The sequence below is a fragment of the Podarcis melisellensis genome (genome assembly GCF_964234715.1).
Source record: "Podarcis melisellensis genome assembly, chromosome: 4".
NCBI classification, from domain to species: Eukaryota; Metazoa; Chordata; class Lepidosauria; order Squamata; family Lacertidae; genus Podarcis; species Podarcis melisellensis.
The window spans coordinates 60,646,753-60,669,515 of NC_138531.1; the positions used below are offsets into that span (position 1 = coordinate 60,646,753).

The following is a 22,763-nucleotide window of genomic DNA, read 5'->3' on the forward strand; positions in this document are numbered from 1 at the left end:
TTGTTGCATTCTTCAAGAAGTGTATGAATAGGTTGAAGAATAACCATGAAGAAGTAGGTTAGCAAAGTAGACGGAGAAAGGGCATGTTCATGGCAAAAGTACTGGAGGGATAGGGGAATAAGTGGCAGCAGCGGTGGAATAAAAGGGGTATAACAACACATCACCATAAAATACAAATGAGTAGAACAAAGTGGCTCCACAATGCTTGTGGACAAAGAAGAAAAGTGTTTCAGAGATATCTACCTGCTAGCATAATTGCAGCAGCTGTACCATCTAACCCCTATCAGTCATAATCTGGAACAGTGCCACTTTCTATTAGCCAGGTAATAGAGGAACTGAAATTATTTATACGAGTCCATGTGAACCACTCCGTTTGCTCCAATGCATTCTGATGACTTAATTAGATAGTCAGTGTAGCACATGTGGCTTTCCAGTCAGGTTCATCACAAAAGGCCAGTTCATCAAAGCAGGAGAGTTGTGTGCTCTACAGCTAGATTAGAAATACGGATTTCTTCATTAAGTATCATGCAGCTGACTGTGCCTCTTGGTTTGTCACCATCTATTCAGACAATTAAATAAAACCTCATGCTGGATAAACTGGGGCTAATAAAGAGACCTTGAATTGAAGTGCAGCTGGCAATCTTTTCTTTATTAAGACCTGGCAGCATACATAGTGACAGCATCTAAAAGGCAAAACGTGTGGAGTCATTTCTTATTCTCCCCCCCTCACTCTTAATATCTACCCTCTTTGGGCCATGACATTTTGGTTGATAGGATTTCCAGACCTTTGTTATTCTCACAAAAAAGGCAAAGAATAAACAAAGGTCAACTGTTAGAGCTAGGGAAACTGCAACATTCAACGCGCTTAGACCCTTTCTCTGTGTCAATCAAAATAAAAAGTGAGGAGAAAAAGACGTGTGATGACTGACAACCCTGTTCCTGGACGGATAGTTTTTAAAATATGTGGCAGATACAGTTTGCCATATAAAGATATTGTTTGAAGATGCTACATTTTCCAAACAGAACTGCAGTTCAAATCACACATATTAAATTCTATAGATTTATCATCAATGGAACTTTATTCCAAGTATACAGGTGAAGTGTAAGACTATAATCAGTGAATAAATCAGGACGGGAGGAACTCTTCATAATTATGTTGCAATATTTACAAAAGATATACACAATGATTGGCTTGTGTCTTGTACACAAAGCACTTATGCCTCCATAAATAAAATTGAACTTTGACACTTAACTTTGACACACTTTGACTTTATAAGTTTGGCTTATGCCAATATGAAATAATGATCTTCCCAACAGCAGCTTAATGTAACGTACACTAAACATGAATGGCTAAATGGATATATTACGTTTCGTTGAGATAGTGTGCTTATAGACTGCACTGAAATAATGATCTTCCAATGTATAGCTTAATTTGCAGCAAACGAACGTGAATTGATATGATAACATGATGTTTGGTTGAGCTGGTTTGCTCAGCTATTACACAGTATCGTGATGGAATGGGATATAAACAAGTCAGATATGAGAAGCAGCCATACCAAATTAAATAATTATGATTATTAAACTATGATGGAGTATATTTGGTTTGGTCTACAGTGAGCAATATAAAAAGTGTGTGTGTGTGTATCTAGTATTTCAGAATTTAATGCAAATCAGTATCTACAGTGCAATTAGTTAAATAGTTTCTCATTTAGCTATTCATATTCTTTACAAAATGCTGATACCCATAAGAGCTGTAATAAAATTCCCACATTGTGGGACTCATGCTCACTCTGAATCAAACTGCTGTCTCATATCAGTTTTAGTATTAAACGTGAATTCTTATAATGCTGGGAACTTTTTACAGACATTTCAACTAGACATCTGAACATTATGAAAAGCCAGCATCTACTGAGTGCTTAGCAAACTTCTGAATGTGTGCATAATATGGATTCCACAAGGAATTTCCCCATTACCCCCCTGCAGTGTCTAGACATGTAGAAGTTATTTCAAAGAGTTTGTCTAAGTAACTTTCAGCAGGGCAACAATGAAGGGCAATTTTATTCAGGTAAACATTTACTAACCAGTGAGTATGCAGGTTGTTATCTTTTTTGCTGTAAAAGCTTTGCTGACTATTATTCTTCCTGTTTTCCTGACTGGCCTATGCTAAATGGATAAAATCTGTTACAGTAACTGAACTAAAATGTTGAGAGATTAATATCATAATTTAAGTTTGCCTTATAATTAGTCAGTTCTAGGTTCTCCATATCCATAGATAATGTTAAAATCCTAACAAAATAAAGATACCAGGTATAAGATATCAGATATAAAGGTCTCCAAACCTATCATCACTGAATACTGCAGTCTTAATGAATATTGAACCCAGCACCTTCTATTAAATTTTTAAACATTCTCCTGATGTAGTTGCCAACCAGCTATTACTGCAGCATCTAGTGTGGGTTGTGTTCTCACCTATCATGCTGACTGAAAGCAAGGTTGCTCTATTATCTCCCAAATACCAAGGGAGTTTTTAACATGTTTTGTTTTCTCAAGATTCCTTGAAACACAAACCCATTTGGTGTGGATTCTTTTGTTTGCCTTCACTCTTTTCTAAGCACAACCAGTTAAATCTTGGATTTTAAGCAACACTGAGGAAGGCCTAAAGCAATTTTGGGAGTCTCCCTGTAAACAAACTTAAAAATCCTGATGTCATAGGGAAGGTATAACATTTGAAGCCATAGTAATTTGCATTTAAGTTGTACTTGGCTTTTCTATTTATTGCAGTTTAAATTATACATATAAGTTTTCTTTATGAACCATTCATAAGCTTTAAAACACAACACAGAAAAATCTTTTTTATTTGATGTGATCCCAAAAGGATTGCCAAAATCTTTGGCTAGATTTGCTTCATTGTGTTTTGAGAGTCAATATATGCCAACTCAGGTTAGTAATACAACCCACATGATATATAAACATGCAAGATCATCCATGTGCTCCTTTCTATTCATATAGAGATATCTGTATAATGAAATAAAAACAGGACAATATACGGTAATACTTAGGCTGTATGATTCTTTCCATTCAAACCTTGTAAGTAGTTCATTACCTTCCTAACTCCTACTAGCTCTACTGACACATGAAAGATGCTGTAGCAAAAACAGCAGAGTATATTGTGGCAACTTAAAGATGATATTCTCAGCTGGCAGATTAGATGACATTGAACAAAGCAGTTCTGTTAACATAAAGACTTTCACCTGTGCAATAGAATGTTCTCTCCCCATGCCCTCTCTCCCTAAATCTTTTTCTGAGGGTTCTTCCAACCCGTTCTGTGCTGAGGGACATCAGATGAGCAGCACAGCTTCACCAAGCTGTCCACTATTGCCATAGACATAATCAACACAACCCCCGTTTGCATCCAAAACGCACGCACACATGCACCCACCCACCATATTCTATCTTCTATAGTCATATCCCACAATACAACTGCATTCTGTTCAACTTGTTAGACAGGAACTCATATAGGAAGAATTTACATTGGTATTCTTAAAGCTGCAGCCATTCAACACACTGAAGACAGACCAGTACACAGACAGACCCTGAAGAGAAAGCAGCAGCAAACTGCTTGTTGTCATCTACATCTCCAAACTAAAATTGACTACCATCTTAGCCAATGGTGTTTCTCTCTAACAAGCCTCAGGGACTAGCCTGTTGGCATTTACACACAAACTAAACTAAACTGGCTAATCTAAACTAAACAGAACCATGACAGAGACACAGAAAGATGGACTAGCTCTGCAGGAAATGTTAGTGCCAACTCTATGTCTCCATACTTGTTTATAACACCCTAGTGAATAATATCAGATTTATCATCTGGAGATCATCCTCAAAGGTAATATACAACATCACATCCCAGCAATGCCCTTCCTTTTTAACAGTCTTTTTGGACACAAATTTGATATAGAAACAGCAGTATTCAGAAACTGGTGGGACAACACTTCAGTCTCTCAGAGCATTTCTGTTGCTGGCAATCTATCTATCATCTATCTATCTATCTCTATCTATCTATCTATCTATCTATCTATCATCTATCTATCTATCTATCTATCATCTATCATCTATCTATCTATCTATCTATCTATCTATCTATCTATCATCTATCTATCATCTATCTATCTATCATCTATCTATCTATCATCTATCTATCTATCATCTATCTATCTATATCTATCATCTATCTATCTATCATCTATCTATCTATATCTATCATCTATCTATCTATCTATCATCTCTCATCTATCTATCTATCTATCTATCTATCTATCTATCTATCTATCATCTATCTATCATCTATCTATCTATCTATCATCTATCATCTATCTATCTATCTATCTATCTATCTATCTATCTATCTATCATCTATCTATCTATCTATCATCTATCATCATCTCTCATCTATCTATCTCTCATCTATCTCTATTTAACAATTGAGTTCTTACTAATACAGAACTGGTATTATGTGACACCTGCAGTACTGCCAGTTCAACACGTGAGGTGAGGTAAGTGATCTCATAGGTAAACTGGTCCCAATATGTTAAGAGCTTGTTAGCAAACTGGATTATTCTCCATTCGGTCTACTGAACTTTGGTTTTCATTCCTACTGCAGATATAAAATTAGCATACCATCTCTAGAACTATATTGTTCTAGAATTCATCAGTGCTCTGGACTATATGGTTTGAAGAGACACATCATTCTTAATAATTTATTTTTATTTTAGCCGTTTATTTTCTATAGTTTGGTACTGTTCCTTGATATTCAAGGATTATTCTTAATTCACTTTTTAGGTAGTGTGTGTGTGTAAAATTGAAAAACCCAAAGAAGCCATTTAGTACCTGCAATAATAAAACATAAGAGCATTCAGATTTTGTAGTCTCTCTCACACATATATACATTCACACTGACAAATCACATTCTGTTGTACAAATGTTTTGTATAAAACAAATCCTACCTGGAATAAGCTGACCCAGTAACTGATGAACCCGAGACAGGCTGAGTACAGCTACCACGACAGTAAAAGAATAACGTTTCCATTTCATGTTGCTTCTGTTCTTGCATTACACCAGCCCAACAACACTTTTAGAAAGGTTATCTGTAACAAGGAAAATAAGACAACTGTTTATATTGTCAAACAATTCAGAAGATATTAAACAAAATCTGTGCTGAATTAATCTCTAGAATAGCCACACATACAAACACAGCAAAATCTTGTGCTATGAGACTAAGTCGACTCCTGGCTAAGGTCTCTCATTTAAGAAATGTTGTGTTTGTTTGTTTGTTTGTTTGTTAGATTCCATTTGCGAATCACTTTCCATTTGCGAATCACTTTCCTTATGTGAATCGCTTTCCTTTTTTCCTTTTATAGCAAAAAACAACAATTAAAATAATTCCATATTTGAAAACAAAAGAAAAACAATTCCATATATAAAATAGTTCTATACAGTGGTATCCCTGGTTGCAAACAGGTTCTGTTCTGGAGGTCCGTTCACAACATGAAAAGAACGCAACCCACACCTGCGCAGGTCGCAATTCACCACTTTTGCACATGCACGTGATGTCATTTTGCGTGTCTGTGCATGCGTGAGTGGCGAAACCCAGAAGTAACCCTTTCCGGTACTTCCAGGTCACCGCGGGAGGCAACCTGAAAAAACGTATCATGAAGCAAATGTAACATGAGGTATGGCTGTACATACAATTAAAAATATTTCCATATGTAAAAACAATTCTATATATAGAATAAAAGGTTGAGAATGATAATTCAGTTATGAAGTCTATTAAGAAGACACTCAAGGCAATGGGTGTCTTGGTATATAATTGGTATATAAATTTAGGTATGTAAAATATATGAAAATAATGCAACAGTAATCAGTGCTACATCTCTTTCCCCCCTCTTTCAGGTTTTCAGCTTCTGTCATATTTATTTAGGTGCTGCTGCCATGGCAACCTACACTGAAATACATCCAACTTCTTGCCCTTCTCCTCTTGTCTGCTTCTTTGCACCTTTTAACCCAAACTGACTAGCACTGTTCTGATGGAGACATTCACATAAATGAACTATAAAATTAAATAATTAAAACACAACAAAATCAGAATCCTACAATATTTGTGCCAAAGCTTTGGGGGTTTGCATTTATTTCAAACCTTATATTCAAAAAATGATACATACCTAGATATATTTATTTCAGGTATTTATATTATACTTACTATTCAAAACTTCTAAGCGGTGAACTTCACCACTTAGAAACTTCAGTCCACTCAAGTTTAGGAAAATAAACTGAGTTCTGTCCTTCAGTCCACTCAAGTTTAGGAAAATAAACTGAGTTCTGTCCTCTAACCCCTTTGGCACATTGCAAGAATTATAGCTAGGATAATTTAACACCAATTATCAGTTCAAGTTCCTAGAATTGAATTATTCCCTATTTATTTTAACAAAAATATCATCAACCTTCAACGATATGTAGTTGTAATATTGTCACAAAATCACATATTAGAGATGCAACAATTTACCAGGTACAGTATTTTTAGTTCCCTTCACGAGCACTTACTTCTATAGAGGCGGCCAGAAATGTGCTGGATATTTGGAGTTCTGGAGATCTCAAATCACTATTGTGCTCCGAGGCCCCCAAGCCCATCCCTAAGTAAATAACTTGACCCTGACACGTAATTTAGGTTTAAGTTTTGGGGCAAAATTTAGGCCACAATTTTATTGATTACAGCAAAGTGAGTGGTATTGGCTTAGGCACTGGCAACCAACTGTAACTGACTCCTGCCTCTCTGGCAGGTAATCTGGAAGGGTAAACACCAAACGAGGGAGCAAACCGATGAAAACCAACCGAAGCTCACCCCTGGCTTGGGCCTAGCCCCTCAAGTGGACTTCGGAATAGATCCAGGATCCCCAGATTCCTTTACCAGAATACCCTTATTCATGGAGGGGCAGGTGATGGCACACCTCCCCTCCCACACACCTCACTAAGCCAATGCCTAACCACCAAACCAAAGTTGTGATGATTGCTAAGGGGGTAGGTGCAAACCAAGTGGCCAGTGCCATTTTGCCAAATGGAAAAATTCCTACCTGGCCCCTGTTCCAAAACAGGAAACTAACCAATATCCGAAGCAACTAACCAATATCCGAAGCAAGGCCAAGGCAGCAACACCAACAAATAGGGACGGGAGGGCGGGTGCTTTGCAGCGTGAAGCAAGTGCCTCAGCAATGTCGTGCTGCCACTTTTATAGGTCCCCCCAACCATGCCACCTGGATCAGATTGGCTCAAACGGCCTGGAGTGATTGTGGGGCCATACAGACAAGGCCTGGGCCACGCCCCTGCCTACAACCCAGCAGGGGGTGGGGTGTCTCAGGGGCCCGTGCCCAACCAGGACCCTCATTAAGGAGGATCCCACTTGTTTCAGATTGTATAATGGCCTTTGTGGCATATAGTTTAGAAACAACAACAGAGCACTAACCCAGAAGTTCTCTCAGTATTACTCTAACCTTCTAAAAGTAAAAAATAATTGTCCCAGTGCAAACTCTTATTGGGTTTGTGTTTCTGTTGAAAGCAGGGATGAGATGGGAGATCAGAGTTCTAAAATATGTATGGAGCCTACATGACTTCAAGAGGCTCCTCAAGTTTGGCTTCCAATTTGTGGAGTGTGGCAGGAACGGTGACTGAGGAGAGCTAAAATCTAAAGGAGAGCTATTCTCTCTCCATTTTAGCTTCTCAAATGCCTTAGCTGCTGCATTCTGCACCAGCTGAATTTGTTGAGGAGTCTTCAAAGCCTATATGGCATGTTACTGTTCTGCAATGCATCAGAAAGCAACCCAAATGTACACTGGTCTGATTCCTTCAAGGGATTATTCCTCTTTCAGCAGAGCCATATATAATGACTGATCATTGTACACAATATTAAGTCTATATACTAGCTAGGCAGACAACTGAACACTAATCCTTTTGTTGGCAGAAGGGAGAAATAACTATTTGACCTGTGTTGATATTATAACAATCAATATTGATAATATAGCAGAATAAACTTTGCTGTTTCCAGAGGGATAGTTATGTTAATCTGTTTGCAGCAAGAACAACAAAGAGTCTTGTGACATCTTAATGGCTGATGCTGCATAGACATGTCAGTTCATTCAATTTCCCTTTACATTTCCCTGACAATTTTCACATTATATTTGAGCTTTCACATGATGTAAAAGTTTAGTGCTTGTTTCCATGTTATTTGGTTGCACAAAGAAAAAGTTTGCAAGCCTGGAACCCTGGTCTTGGACATCAATGGCAAGGCCCTACAGGGTGTGGAAGATGCTATGCAACTGACTTTCCTTTAGTAAGTCTGCTTAAGGATCCTCAATACCCTCACCCCAGGATCCCATCTGCAAGTAGATTTCCAAAAGGCTTAGGAGCCTTCTTCTCCCCTCCACCATCACCCTCTCCCCTCAACAGATGCTTAGCAGAGGAAATGATCCTATTTTCTAATGTTTGTTTTACATCAGTATGAATAAAATTTAGTGCAACATGGTGCTGCAATGTGAAAGGAACGTAAACAATCAAGACATAACTACCATTTAAAACTAATGCAATACTGAATGCAGCCTGACAAACTTATTATGACATAACCTCATCAGATAACCATGAGTTAGTCTTAAAGGTACCACAATAACTTTTTACCATAGTTTCCATGCTGTATGAAAATATAATAAAAACAAATGCACTTAAAATTCCCTGGGGTTGTACTGGTTTGGTGGCCTTCCCCCCTGCCCCAACTAATCTTGAATATATAAACAAGAGTGGACTTTTGAACCTTTGAGAGAAAATTGGTGTCTTCCTAACTGATATTTGTTTGCTCTCTTCACAAATTCCAAAATGCATCCTTGACAAAAAGTTGGGTTCTGAACACTTATGTTAGCTGTTTTCTTCCATCTAGGCAATACAATGAGGATAGTAATCAATAGTACAAGTCCAGTTACTTAGCAACAGTGGTTGCTTGACTATCCTATCTTTTAACAATCATGACTGCGGGAGGAGAATTTTCACCCACTGGCTGTACATCAGATGACAATGAATAAAAAACAGTATAGCAAGAACTTTCAGAATCTACAAGCTTAAACTACATTTTATTCCTCAAAAGTATCTTCTGAAGTATTAAAGAGATTTAAGCTGGAGGCGCTATCCATGGGGCATATAAAAGAAACACAAGTTCCTCTCCTGTGGCTGCAATCATTAAGAAATCAATGCCAAATTAAAAGTGCACAAACCCCAAGGGGAAGTGAAGCACTGCAGTTAATATAGGGGAAAGATTTAATCAGTTTTTGGTGTTTCCTGCTTCCCTTAACTTGGATGTTATCTGCATAAGAAACAACTATATAAGGAATGAAACCAAAGCAAGCAAAAATGATATCGCTGCACACTTTTTGTTTTAATATCTTTGTTTTTATACTGTATTATACTACATCAGGATCCACTGGGCAGGGGTGGGGATCCTTGAAGCTGCACTCTGTTTCTTCAATGTAATGAGTCACCTGGTACTGCAGGTCAGAAGAATGTCTGCATACTGTGCTTTCATGATTCAGAATGACTTTGTGTAAGCAAAGAGCCAATTGGCTTCCCCTTACCCAACAGAGTATCAGAAGCCAAAGAAGACAGGCAGATTTATGACAAATTTTGGGGGGAAATTTACTTTATTTTTCCTGTCCTGCCACAATGCGGTATGAGAAAACTTAAACCTATATGGTTTGAGATGTTAATTTACCATGCAAACAGCCCAACACCATGACCCACTATAATGTCAGTGCTAATTGTCTAAGACGGGCCTTGCTTTAATGACGATAGTGTATTTATTTTCAAAATAAACTGCTGGGATAATAGAAACTCCAGGTTTGAATAGGGCAACTCCATGGAAGCCAGGGTGGGGGTTATGAACTAAAATAAATATGTTCAATATGATTTGTTCAACCCCACTGCAAGCCCTCCTTCACTTATTTTAGTACATCTCTTTTCACCCTAGAGTAGTTGCAGCCAATCAGTCACAGTTCTCCATGGCTCCTTCCTTCCATCCACCACTGCCACCATCACCATTGGCTAGGTAAGAAAACAAAGGGATTTATCTAGTGCTGCAGCACTACTCACATGACATGCATGCACAATTAAACTTCTTCCTTCTCCTTTCACCTCCACTCCACCCCCCGTGCACCCTTAAAATAAGCTCTGAAGGAGGACTCTCCAGAGCAGTTGAGGAGCAGGCATGTGAGGGAAAGAGAGGAAGTCCCATCACATGAGTAGAACTCTGCTTATCCAGTGTCAGACACAACACAAAGTGTCCCTGTAGTCAAGTTCTTGACACTGAAACTGGCACCTTCCCAGCTTCAAGGCACTTTATTAACCCCCAGAAGAGAAAAAGGCCGTAGTGGACAATCAAAGGAATAGGCTGAGAAGCCTATGGGCCTGATTTTACTGGTGTGCTCAGTTGATAGTTCTTATGGCAGGCTTGCAGCACTGTGATCCTTATGTCAGTCTTCACTCTCATATACACTTGGTAAGTCGCCAAATGAACTATATCTTAACAAGGACTCAAAAGGGCAAAAATGACAGGCAATCTTTAACACACGACATGCAATGTTCATGAATGCTAGTGTCTGATGGAACTCAGGTTTTCATGATTTTCAATCATTTTATTTCAGCAAGTTGATGAAAATTGGTGGTCCACATGACAGCTGGTAATTCGTCCTTGAAGTGATACTACTGTTGGACATACTCTTCCTTTACAGTACTGCTGATCAAGCCATAGATCACTGAAATGAACAGTTGTACTACACTTCTTTAACTATAATCCTTTAAGCTTGTCTGGGATAAACTAGATTTATTCTAAAAAGCAGCAAGAAGTAAGTGTTCCCATGATTTGTATTTGTTCAGGGATATGAAGCACTGTTTGCACACTTTGCTATATAGATACAAAAGAAAATTCAGCAGTTCTTTGAGCTGCATTGTAAAACTCCACAGAAATCAATGTCATTATAGCTTTTAATACTAGGAGAGGATGTGGCCCATAGTTATTTTGAGACAGTTCTAGGGAGAAGAAGCATTCTAATCCCTATTGGGCTATACTTTCAATTTTTGCTTTTATTGGACAAGAAACAGTCTCACTACCACTGGGACCCAAGTTTATACCTATTTATGTTTCATTTTATTTGCCTTTGGGACATCATTAAAGACAGAAAGTAGGTAACACATTTTAATTAGATTAATCCCTACTGTTACAGAAGAATGGAAGTACATAGACCTGTGTTACCAGAGAACACACATCAAAACAAGGAAGGTTTCAAGCAGACTTAAATGTAATTCCAAATCTGACTGCAGGCCACTGATAGAAAGTTTACAATAGAATACAGGGTTTAACCAAAAGTTGCTCTTTTATTATTCGTAGCCTTTCTATTTTGACATTATTACTATTACATTTTACTTTCTGATCCTTCTACTTCTAACTTTCATTGATTTTTAGTTCTACTGCTAGCATGAACTTCTGCATCATTCCGTGACTCTGTTATACTTTCTCAGTTTCATTCCATTATATTCACAGGCTTGTTTACCATCATCATATCTACTATAAATTATTGCTTCTAAAGTTGTAAGTATAGTTATACTCTGGTCCCCATCCTTCTTTTCCCGTCTTCCTTTATTTCCCTTCACTGTTCTTCTTATTAAACCACCAACCTCTGCTCCTAAAGTCCATCTCCACCTTTTACATTTGCTAGCCTTATCACTGCATTGTCTTGCCTGCTGACATTTGATTTTGTCCTTTATACACCTCTTCAGAATTATCCTAGACCTTTGCTAATCAAGGCTTCACAAGTTGTTTAAATCCCATTTCATTTCCATTGTCTCATTTTTCAAAACATTGTGAAATTTATGCAAACCCTATTTTCTGTTTTATACTCTATAATATAATAACGCCCATACATGCAGCACTCCCAGCAATGCCATCACTAGAAGCTCTTAAACACATGAACTTTGTACAAAATCAAAAACCCAAGGTCTCCATTCTATCAACTGTTTTTAGAAAAATTGTATTTAGTAACTGTTCCTGTTAAATGTACCGTATGTTTCCAGACACATCTCTTAAGTGAAAAAGAATCAGACAAATCTTGCATAGGAAACCACACCGAGTTTCCTTGCTGTGATGGTGGGAATCACAGATACAGGGAATCTTCAGTGGTCCTCTAAGTACATAAAACATAGACAACTAGTTATACATGAATGCATTTCATAAAGCATCTTGACACATTTAAAGTTTTAACTGAATGAGTGACTATCTTACAGAGCAGGAAGAAGGGTATTATGCGTAAGTCACTGGATCAGGTGAGATGTTATTGAGCCAAAATACAAGGCATACTTATGATTAACATTTGAAAGCTCATTTCCATACATGCAGACTGTGCATAATATGCCCTCCCCCATATTGCATGGCACAAGTGCTAAAGAATGTGTAAATCTTATGCTTCCAGCATGCAATGTCAGCATGAGAAAAAGGCTTTCCTGCAACCTGCACATTGCAACTGCAACATCTAAACAGGCACTGTGATAAAAGATTCAATAATGTAACTGTTTCTGTTCCATTAATCTTCAAATGAATGCTAAACAGTTATCTTAAAAAGTAATGCAGTCCAATCACACTGTATCAAAATTGTAACTACTTGTGAGAAAAGTTAACAAGATTAAAACATTTAGTATCTATAGTTCACTCTATAACAAAATCTAGCTATGTGCCCTGAAATGCTTCATTCAGAAAAAGCAAATGTTGGCAGATTTTATCCAAAGCTTATATTTGTTTGAAGGGGAAATACAACTTCAGTTAATTTTGTCCTGAGGGAAGATTTTGGATTTTCAAAAATTTTGAACTATACTTCTCCAAACTTGTGTAGTTTATTTGCTTAACAAAAAAATTAATAGTATTTAGTATGAACTTGAAAGATAGTCTATCAGTCACCAGTATTTTACATTAAAATCTTCAGTGTTAAAACAAAAACCACGTTTTCCAGAGGAAGAAAAAAATTCAAGTACATCTTTCTAAAGCCCCATGGATATGGAAACTCCTCCCCCCACCCGCAATATATTTATCTACTGTAACAATATAACCATGAAGAAATCACAGCAGTGAAAATACACACACACACACATTTTGAAGACCTAAAACTGCAAACATTTTAAAAAGCCATTTATTTAGCTTAAAATGTTCACAATGCCTCTCAATCTTCTCAGTAGGACCAAAAGGGGGGATTCAATTTTCAAAGATAATTGTGTCAGACAACTGCTTTATCCCTTTTCAGAAACAATCTGATAAGTAGCTAATTACCAGCCAAGCGATTTCAGAGCCACACAGCTGGACCTAACAGGAGACTTTTAGAAATTAAAATGTATCCCAGAGTATACCCAGTCATAGCACCCTCTTCCCCAGGAGCCAGGTCATCAAGGGTGAATAAAAGGACATAACAATGATGTTGGGATTAAAGTTGGCCACAACTTTATTTAATTCAATTGCAGGTAACCTTGGCATAGGTGCTGGGCATGTATCCCTCTCAGCCCCCTGCTGGGGGTCTGAGGCATGACAGGGTCAGTTAGGGGGGAAATGGGACCATTGCAAAATGCGGGTTTACAGAGATGCCCCCCCCAAGTCGCTGAGGGAAGCTCTATGGCTCTCCAACCACACACTTCTGGTTTTATGTACAGAGACTTCCCTCAAGACCCCTCTAATGGGATACTCTGATATCGCCGCTGCTAGGAGAGGGTGAGTAACCACTTCACCCCTTCCTCAAATGTTAGACTATAGGATAACACCCAAGACCTAAACCATCACCAGACAGCGAATGCAAATTTAAAGCAGGGCCTGGTGGGAAGCCAGCGAGCATTGTGGGGCCGAGGGAAGGGGCCAACAGCCAAAACAAACATGGTGTGGCTCCGTGGGGAAGGAGCCACCACACTGGTTTACCAGTGCCACTCACCCTTGGACTGGGTAAGTGGCCATTGATAGACAGGGAACTATTTCACTTAACTGACAAGATGTGTGGAACATACCTAGAGAAAACAAAACCAGAAAATGACTGTGAAATTCCTCCACACAAAAGAAACCCAGTTTCATGCTCCCTATCCTCCCAGTTGAATTTGGGGCAGCCTTCACATGGTCATGTCTTCTTTGAAAAAGAGAACTCTCATGTTGCTCAAAACCTTTTTACTTAAGAGATCAAAGGTTAATACAGCAGTGCAAGAACAGACACAGAGCAGGCAGAACAAGACTGAGATTCCCAGCTCTTATGTGCATATTTTAAGTCAGCTATCCCCAACGTGGTGCTCTCCAGATGTGTTGAACTGCAACTCCCATCATCCTTAACACCTGGCCATGCTGGCTAAGGCTGATGGGAGTTGGGGTCCAAAACATCTGGAGGGAACCATGTTGGGAAAGGTTTTTAGTAGTAATGGGAGCTTAAAGTAGTAGTAATGAGCGCAGCGGATGCCTCTACAGTCATTGTTACAGAAAAATGTCTATTTTCCCACAGGTGTGTTGTATTGCACTCTTAAAAAATAACTGAAATTGATGCAAAGAGTGTTGGCTCCCATTCTTTTTTTTATAGCCTCCTGTGTAAATGAAACACTATACTAAAGAAGGGTAATCATATTTGTACCAATGCAACTCTTGTACAAATCAAAAAATCCCAGAGGTTGTATTGCCTGGGAGGGGCCTGACTGACTCCAGCTACAAAAGCAGAGGCTGCTGAACAAACTCTTGAGTAGCATTCTCTATGTGATTAAACAAAAATCCCCTCCCCTAAGGAGTCAGAAATGTCATTTTAAGGACCTAAGCTGTGGATTTAAGGCTGTGTGGAGATAAATTTTTGAACCAAAGCATGTTTCAAGAAGAGCCTGGAAGGTATAAGAGCTTTGGAATGACACAGTTAAAAATGCTGTTGCCATTTTGGGAAGCTCTGTCGGAGGTCTTGAGTCTGGGAGGAGAAAGAGAAAAACAAAGCTGTTTATATATTGTGGATTAAACTCCTCAGTGGGACTCAAGAGCGACAGCTTCGTAAGATTATGATGGAAAGAGCGATGTTATCTATGAAGGAGATGATATATGGAAACCATCTGGATTTGAGGATTGGAAGAACAGAAAATTCACACAGGATTATTATATTGGTGTTTATCGGCTTAAGGAGACTAAGAAGAGATCATAAAGAAAAAAGAAAAAATACATGAACAAGATGTGATGTGGAAACAGCAAGACAAGATGGGATAGAATTACGAACTCTGTCTGGACTAATTTGGACTGATTTGGACATTAACGCAGCAGCAAGAAGATGATCAGAATCCCCCTTCGGATCTTGAAGTATGGGTCCCCCCAACAAAATTCAAAATTTGGATTTGTAATTCGGAATTTATGTGATGTGATTTAATTTGATGTGATTGGCCAGTTAATAAAAATTATTTTAAAAAAAAGAACAGACTCTTGAGTAGCAGTATTATTTTCAGGGTTTTGTTGCTGTTATCTATCTATCTATCTATCTATCTATCTATCTATCTATCTATCTATCTATTTTATTTCTAGTTCTTGTAATGATTTATGTGGAAATTCTTCAGTTATGAAAATATTTTCATGTAAGCTGCCTTGAGCATGGTTTTCACTATGCAAAGGCAGCATACGAATTAATGAAGAAGAAGAAGAAGAAGAAGAAGATAGGTGGAAGTAATAATAGCAAGGAAAGATTTTCTGGACTTTGAAGAAACAGCACGCTGTACTAAGGATGTAAAGTTTTAAAAAGTGTACATGTCATGCGTCATCTTTTTCTTTTTAATATTACACACTTTTTAGCCTCAAGAATCTTAAGGTATCCATAAAGAGAAGAAAATGCTTGTTATCCACAGAGAAGAGAGTTACAAAGACTTTAAAGATGTGAACCTTGAACATTCTGTTATCATGTCTAATGAGTTGTAGATCACTGTCAGACAAAACATTTTTCTCTGAAATCTACTGAGCAAGTTGAATATCTACAGAGAGCTTTGAAGAAACCTGTTGTTGGAGTTAGGTAGGAAACAAAGCAGAGGCTCTGTTACAAAAGTATAGCTAGAAGGAAACATGAATGCAGTTTTTTTAAATATAAAAAATATGTAAATACTGTTGGCAAAAGAAAATGCTAATGTGTTTCAAAGCAACAAATGTTTCTACATCAGGGGTGTAGGAACTTCAAACTCAAAACCCTCCAGGCCTCTCTCTTTAGCACTTGAGACTCTGCCTAGCCAATGACCCCACACCATCCTTATGTTGCTTTAAAAGGGAAAATTAGAATCCTTATGGTCCAGATACTCTGCATTAAAATTCAGTTGAAATTTGAGAAGCTCTCTATTCTTCCATAAAGTTTTAACACTTTAAAAAAACCTTCCCGAAAACTAGTAGGTTGCTATCAAACATGTCCAACTTGCTGTAAAGAAAAAGACGTGCTGTGTAGAGACCTTTTTGTTGTAGATGTTCATATCATGGGTGAGGTGACTTTCTCCAATAAAGAACTACTGCATAATAATTCTTAGTAGGGTAAAGGCAGCATCATGAATTCAGGTCACATAAAAGGTGCAACTATAATAAAGAGACAGCTAGCTAACTTGCAGATCTCTGCACCCTGAAGGACTAAAGATTAGAATAGCAAATATGCTTTCCAGGAAAGTAGCTTTCATTTTTTAAAAAATCAGCCAAACTTATAATGTACTAAAAAGGTTTGATGTCCGTACAATATATGACTGAATTTATTTTTCTTTTAAGTCAGCTGAAGGCATTTCGCATCATACATACACACAGAAAAATGGCAAAGATTTCCATGACGCCTTTATGACAAGTGAAAGGTTAATGTATTAAACTGTATAAATCCATCAATTTCTATTTTCCAATGTAAGTTCACTGTCACTGTCCTTAGGCTTTTTTTGTGCTATAGAACAACATTCTCAATATCATTTTTTACAAATGTCTAGATCTGATAGATGTCTAGTGGTTTCTCTCTCTCTCTCTCTGTCCTGAGATGTCCCAAATGATCCTTTTCCAGATTTAATGTCTGCACCCACTATGCCCTTTGTGACACCATTAGGTCCACAGCCCTCAGTCAGCCATAGCAGCTTTAGACTTCAGTGAACTATATTAATATTGTTGTTATTGTTGTTGTCATTTTATATTTCAAAATGGCTGGAGGAAGAATCCAAAAGCAGAGGAGAGGGCGCAGTAAAAAAAAAGAATGCCCAAAAAAGTTGGACCATCTTAAAGTTTGAGAAGCTCATTAATGCTGCTCTGGACCCCTACATTATTTCAGAATTGGGGGCAGAGATATCCAACTGCCTTGTTCCGTCAATGCAAGGATTTTCACATGTGCAACAGATCTTTCCCTCTTTCCTCCCCCTGTGCACCCCCTAAATCTGTTCTGGGGAAATATCCCCCAATATTCCGGAACATATGTGGGGAGTGCATGATGCACATGCAGGTAAAGGAGATAGAGGTTTCACCACACAAGCAGATCTCCTTGTGCTGACAGAACAAGTTAGTTGGAAATTGTCCCGGGAATTTCCCCCGATCAAAGCTTCTTACTAAGGCAGCTACAGTACATACAATCAAGCATTCCTTTTGTTTTCACCTTTAGTCATGAGTATGACCTAAGGGTGAGTTTGGACTTTCAAAACCTAATTTACTGTCTCACCACTTGATAGTTTCTGGTGGTATGTGGGATTTGTTGAGGAAATGTAGTGGACAGGCCCGCCATTTTCTCCATCCTTCACCTGTAATTTCTCCTTCAGAAGTTTATCCTTCAAACAGGATACTGTGACATGGAAACTTCATCGAGTGGCAGAGGGTAGTGTGTGGGAGGGGGCTTACAAGCAAAAGGGATGAGCACAGCTGGACTTATGTTAATAATCTGCCTCCTTTCTGCAATCTTGCATCACTGTAGAATCCACAGCCAGGGTTTCCAAAAATGTATTTATCTCTCAATCCCTGGGTTCATTGTTATCATTCAAGTATTCCAACATTGTGTGAGCACACTTCCATTTGTACAATGGGACTTCTATTTCTCTTCCCTGCAATCCCCCACATCCACCCAAATCTGCTCCGGGGGTTCCCCAATAATCCAGAACAGTGTGTGTGTGCAGGGTGGTGAAAAATATTTGATTTCATCCAATAAGAGTGCATCAGTAGTCTTAATACGAAAAAGGTTTAGGATTAGGATCCCATTTTACAACTCCTAACCAATGAAATATTTACTGCCCTAATAGGCACAGCCTTTTGGGGGTGGGGGTGGGGGGAATGTGATTCGAAATTGTCAAGAAAATTAAGGCCTTACCATCAGAATGAATGAGTTGAGACAAAAACATTTCTCTATGACACAGATGGGAGGATCTGACACTCTCTGAAATTTAAATTTCCATGTGAAAATTTCTCCTTTTTAGAATACAGTACCCTAACTTGAAATGCTGACATTTTGTAATTAGCAACACTAATCTACAACAGAATTGCACACATTTGCATATAAATTAAGTCAACTACATCAACATATTCTTTTCCATACTTTATTTACTTTGTACTTGGCAGTGCTTTGGGGTTTACTTTTCCATAACTTAAGAATAAGCTATACAGTATATTTATGAGTCTTCTGTAGATGACAAGAAAAATGTAAATTGGATTGTACATGTGGTATAGCAAAGTCAAACAAAGATTCAGAATCAGCAAAAACAAAACAAAAAATGCATAAACAGCACAATACATTTGAAACGTTCTTGGTAAAATAAGTTGTTAGAGTTGCTACAAATTGTAAACATCAGATTATTTTTCACAAATCTAATTTGTGTGTGTGGCTATCAACTGCTCAGAATTGTTCTAGACCAGTGGTTCCCAATTAGCTAATTACTGAGGACCCCCTGTTTTTCAAAAGCCAAGCCAGTGACCCCCTACTTTTGACAATTTTGATAACTCTTCAAAGCAATTTTTTTGAACAAGATGTGGGGTAGGCCTTAATAAGCAAAGGATTTTAGATAAACTAAAAACAGACTAGGGCTGTGCGATATCTGGTTTTCAACATTGTGATATATCAGCTAAACATCATGATATTCTGATATATCATGATGTCTGAAATTGGAGATCAGACAGGATGAGGGAAGGAGCAGCTGTGGAGATTGGATGGGGTGGGGAGAAGCAGAGTCCCCTCCACCACATGGTTTGAGTGAGAGGGGATGGGGGATGGAGGGTCATCAAGCCACTGTCAGTGGGGCAGCCAGCGGTGGCAGCCAGTGAAGATGCACATCCACTGTGGCTGCTACTGCTTTTCTGTTGAGAAAAGCTGCTCTGCCTCAGTGCCAGGGAAAGGTAGTGCCACAGTGCCTTGAAGTGAGGGTGATCAGCTGCCCTGTTCTCCGTCAGCATGAGGGAAGGCAGCTCAGATCAGCAGCATTTTCAGCTGAGATTATTGTGTGATATTGGCAGTGTCTTGAAATCAGCTGCCCTGCTTTCCCTCAAGCGAGGAGTGATATATTGCTTCATATTGCCGGGTCAAAATCATTATCACGGTGTGCTTTCATAACCAATTTTGGCCAATATATTGAAAAATCATATAGTGCTAAAACAGGCCATATATTTTGTGATATTACCATGCAAAACTGACAAAAAGTTTGTTTGGGAGAAGGCAGGGGATGGGGCCATGGACCTCCTGGGTGCGTTCCACGGACCCCTAATTGGGAACTACTATTCAGCTAAGGAACACAGCAGAGTTTCTCAAGAAATGAACTCTAAAGCTACTACAAGCATTTCAGACATCCCTGGAATCAGAAATAAAATGCTGTCTTTCATATAGGAGTGGAACATAAACAAAGAATGCTCCCCCCTTTAGTGCTGTTTTTATTTTATTTTATTTATTAAATTACTATCCCAACCTTCCTTCCAAAGGAGCTTCTTCTGTTAATAAATAAATGAAGCACTGTGAGGCAGCATGTTCAGAGACTAGCACTTTAAGAATACTGCAAGGTAATTTTGTTGAGGAAACAATTGAAAGTTGGTATCTCTGCTTCTGTAGACTCTTAGTGTGTGAAATGTGAACAGGAGTATTATTATGTTTCATATATATTTTACCCTGAAGATCCAGAAAACAAAAACACATAAGACCCTAAGCAATATTCTAGCAAAACTTTCACAATTCAAAAAGCAAGCAAGTATAAAACCATTTCCAAAGCAACAGGAGTAAAATAATAAAATAGAATCTTGTAAACAACAACAACAACCACCCCATATTAGTTAAAAGTCATTTGAAACAGGTGGGCTTTTGAGGTCTTTTTGAAGGCTATAGCTGAAAAGGCCAACCATATCTCATTTGGGAGGGAGCACAATAAGGAAGACGCCATTTCATAATGTCCACCAGTTTAAATTATCTTAAAGGTGAGCCAATCAGTAGAGGTTCCGATGCCAATCTGAAAACAGACCAATTTAAGGATGTCCTACTAACACCCTGTCCACACATTGTTTAAGACTTCCAGTGTCAAAACCAACACTTTGAACTGGGTCCAGAAACACACTAGTTCCCAAAGCAACTGGTATAGTATTCATGTAATATGTTCCAACTATCTGCCCCAAACAAACATGCAAGCAACTTTATCAGTTCTGAGTCATCTTCAGAGGTAGTCTTACATAGAGTGCATTGAAGTAGCCTAGTCTGCAGGTAACCAAAGGACTATGACTGAGCCTATTTTGTCTACACAGGGCTGATATAAGTTGCCTTATATCGAGTCAGATTGTTTGTCCATCTAGCTGAGTATTGTCTCCACTACTCAGTGGTTCTTCAGATTTGCAGGCAGACGTCTCTTCCAGCTGTAGCTGGAGGTGCTGGGAACTAAACCTGGGTCCTTCTGCATGCAAAACAGATGCTGTACCATGGTACCATGGCATATCAAACTAAGATGGTTGAAAAAACTAGGCATTCTCTTATTATTTCTGGTGCTCAGCCATTGCAGCATTTTATTTGAGGAATAAATAAAATGAAATAGCATTTTCCCTTTGCTTTTCTTGCACAGGAAGCAATTTTGCGATTAGTAGCAGACATGTGTTGAACTCAACAAAAATGCTGAGTCAATCCTCAGCTGAAATCGCCTTTAGCATGTCTAACATTTCCATTTATTAACACTGAATGAAGAATGTTTAATGAACTATTTAGATATCAACTAAGATTAAATAGCTATGTTGAACTTGCAGATACAGCTATTAATTTCTGTTATTACCATACTTCAACTTGTCTCCATGGTATTTTCTCTTTATATCCCAACTGTAAAGTAAACCCCATTTTCCCATTTGAATCTTCCCTGCCTTCCTTGACATCCCATACCATATCTAAACCTCCATACCCTTTAGCTAACTTTTATGTCCAAATCATATCCATACACAGTTGCATAGCATATCACTTTAGTGTATTTCCTAAAGAAACACCATTTATATAACTTTCATTAAAAGTCTTTACTCACTGCAATCTTTGTTACATATCTTTAGGTGCCAGGCAAGTACATTCCTCTTCTCCCAGGCCTCTGGCTAATTAAACAATCTATGCCCCTTTAAACTGGGGTGAGGGAGGAGGACATTACTGTTATTGTTTGTTATTGTGGTATGTGTTTCTGCGTTTTTATATTGTAAACTGCCCTGTGATCTTCGAAAGAAGGGTGATAAGAAATGTAATAAATAATAATGACAATAATAAGATAATTTCTAGTCTCTACCTTGAATAGACGCAAATAAACAAAATATTACAAAAATATACCCTCAGTTTCCAGTAACTTCCAAAAGAAACCCATGGAAGTTCTCACCCATCTTGGGATTTGCATAAGATGTGAGCAAGTAAACACACACACACATACTGGGTTGTTTCTAACAAAGGATCTTTCCCTCTCCTTCCCCCATGTGCCTCCAAAATCTGTTCTGAGTTTCCCCTCAACCCTCTGGAGCAGATGGAGGGGGCATGTGATTCCCTTAAAACCTCAGTGATTGGGCAGAGATATAAGGAATCATATGGTCTTAAGGCAGCCTGGAACCACGTTTTTAAGGGCTTGTAAATTAGTAAAAGAACACTGAATGTGGCCTGGTAGCATATAGACAGCCAGTGCAAGGAATTGTGTGCTGGAGATAGTCCTAATCAGCAGTCTAGTCACAGAATTTTGTACCAGCTGGAGCCTGCAGGCCAGCCCCAAGACTCATGTCATATAGAGCACATGACAATAATCAAATGTTGACATGAATCATGATGGTCAGACCTCATCAAGAATGGTCATACCAACCAACCATACCTTGTAAAAGGCAGTCCTAGCCACTAAAGCTACCTGAACCTCCAAAGTGACAAGGATGGATCCAGGAGCACCCTCAGACTCTGAACATGTCCTTTCAGAGGAAGTGCAATCCTACCCAGAACAGGCAACTTGCTAGTCTCCTGAATACTGTAACCACCCACACATAGTGCCTCTATCTTCCTAGGGTTCAAGCTCAGTTTATTGGCCCTCATCCAGTTCACTACTATACCCAAACAGTCCACATCATGCACAATCTCTCCTGATTCAGATCTTGCAGAGAAATAAATCTACATAATGATGATACATTGCCCCCAGTCCCCTAATAACTGCACCCAATGGCTTCATATACATACATATATATTTATATAGATGTTGAGCAGCATTGGGAACAA

At 38.4% G+C, this 22,763-nt stretch overlaps 1 protein-coding gene across 2 annotated transcripts in view; it reads right to left on the minus strand.

The window, feature by feature from the left end:
• ROBO1 (roundabout guidance receptor 1) overlaps positions 1–22,763 on the minus strand; it is a 559,072-nt gene that overhangs the window by 485,018 nt on the left and 51,291 nt on the right. For both annotated transcript variants that reach the window (XM_081907820.1, XM_081907819.1), the window contains exon 2: positions 5,004–5,144. In XM_081907820.1, the coding sequence (XP_081763946.1) occupies positions 5,004–5,091 (88 nt within the window). In that variant the 5' untranslated portion in view covers positions 5,092–5,144. The remainder of the gene's footprint in view (positions 1–5,003; positions 5,145–22,763) is intronic.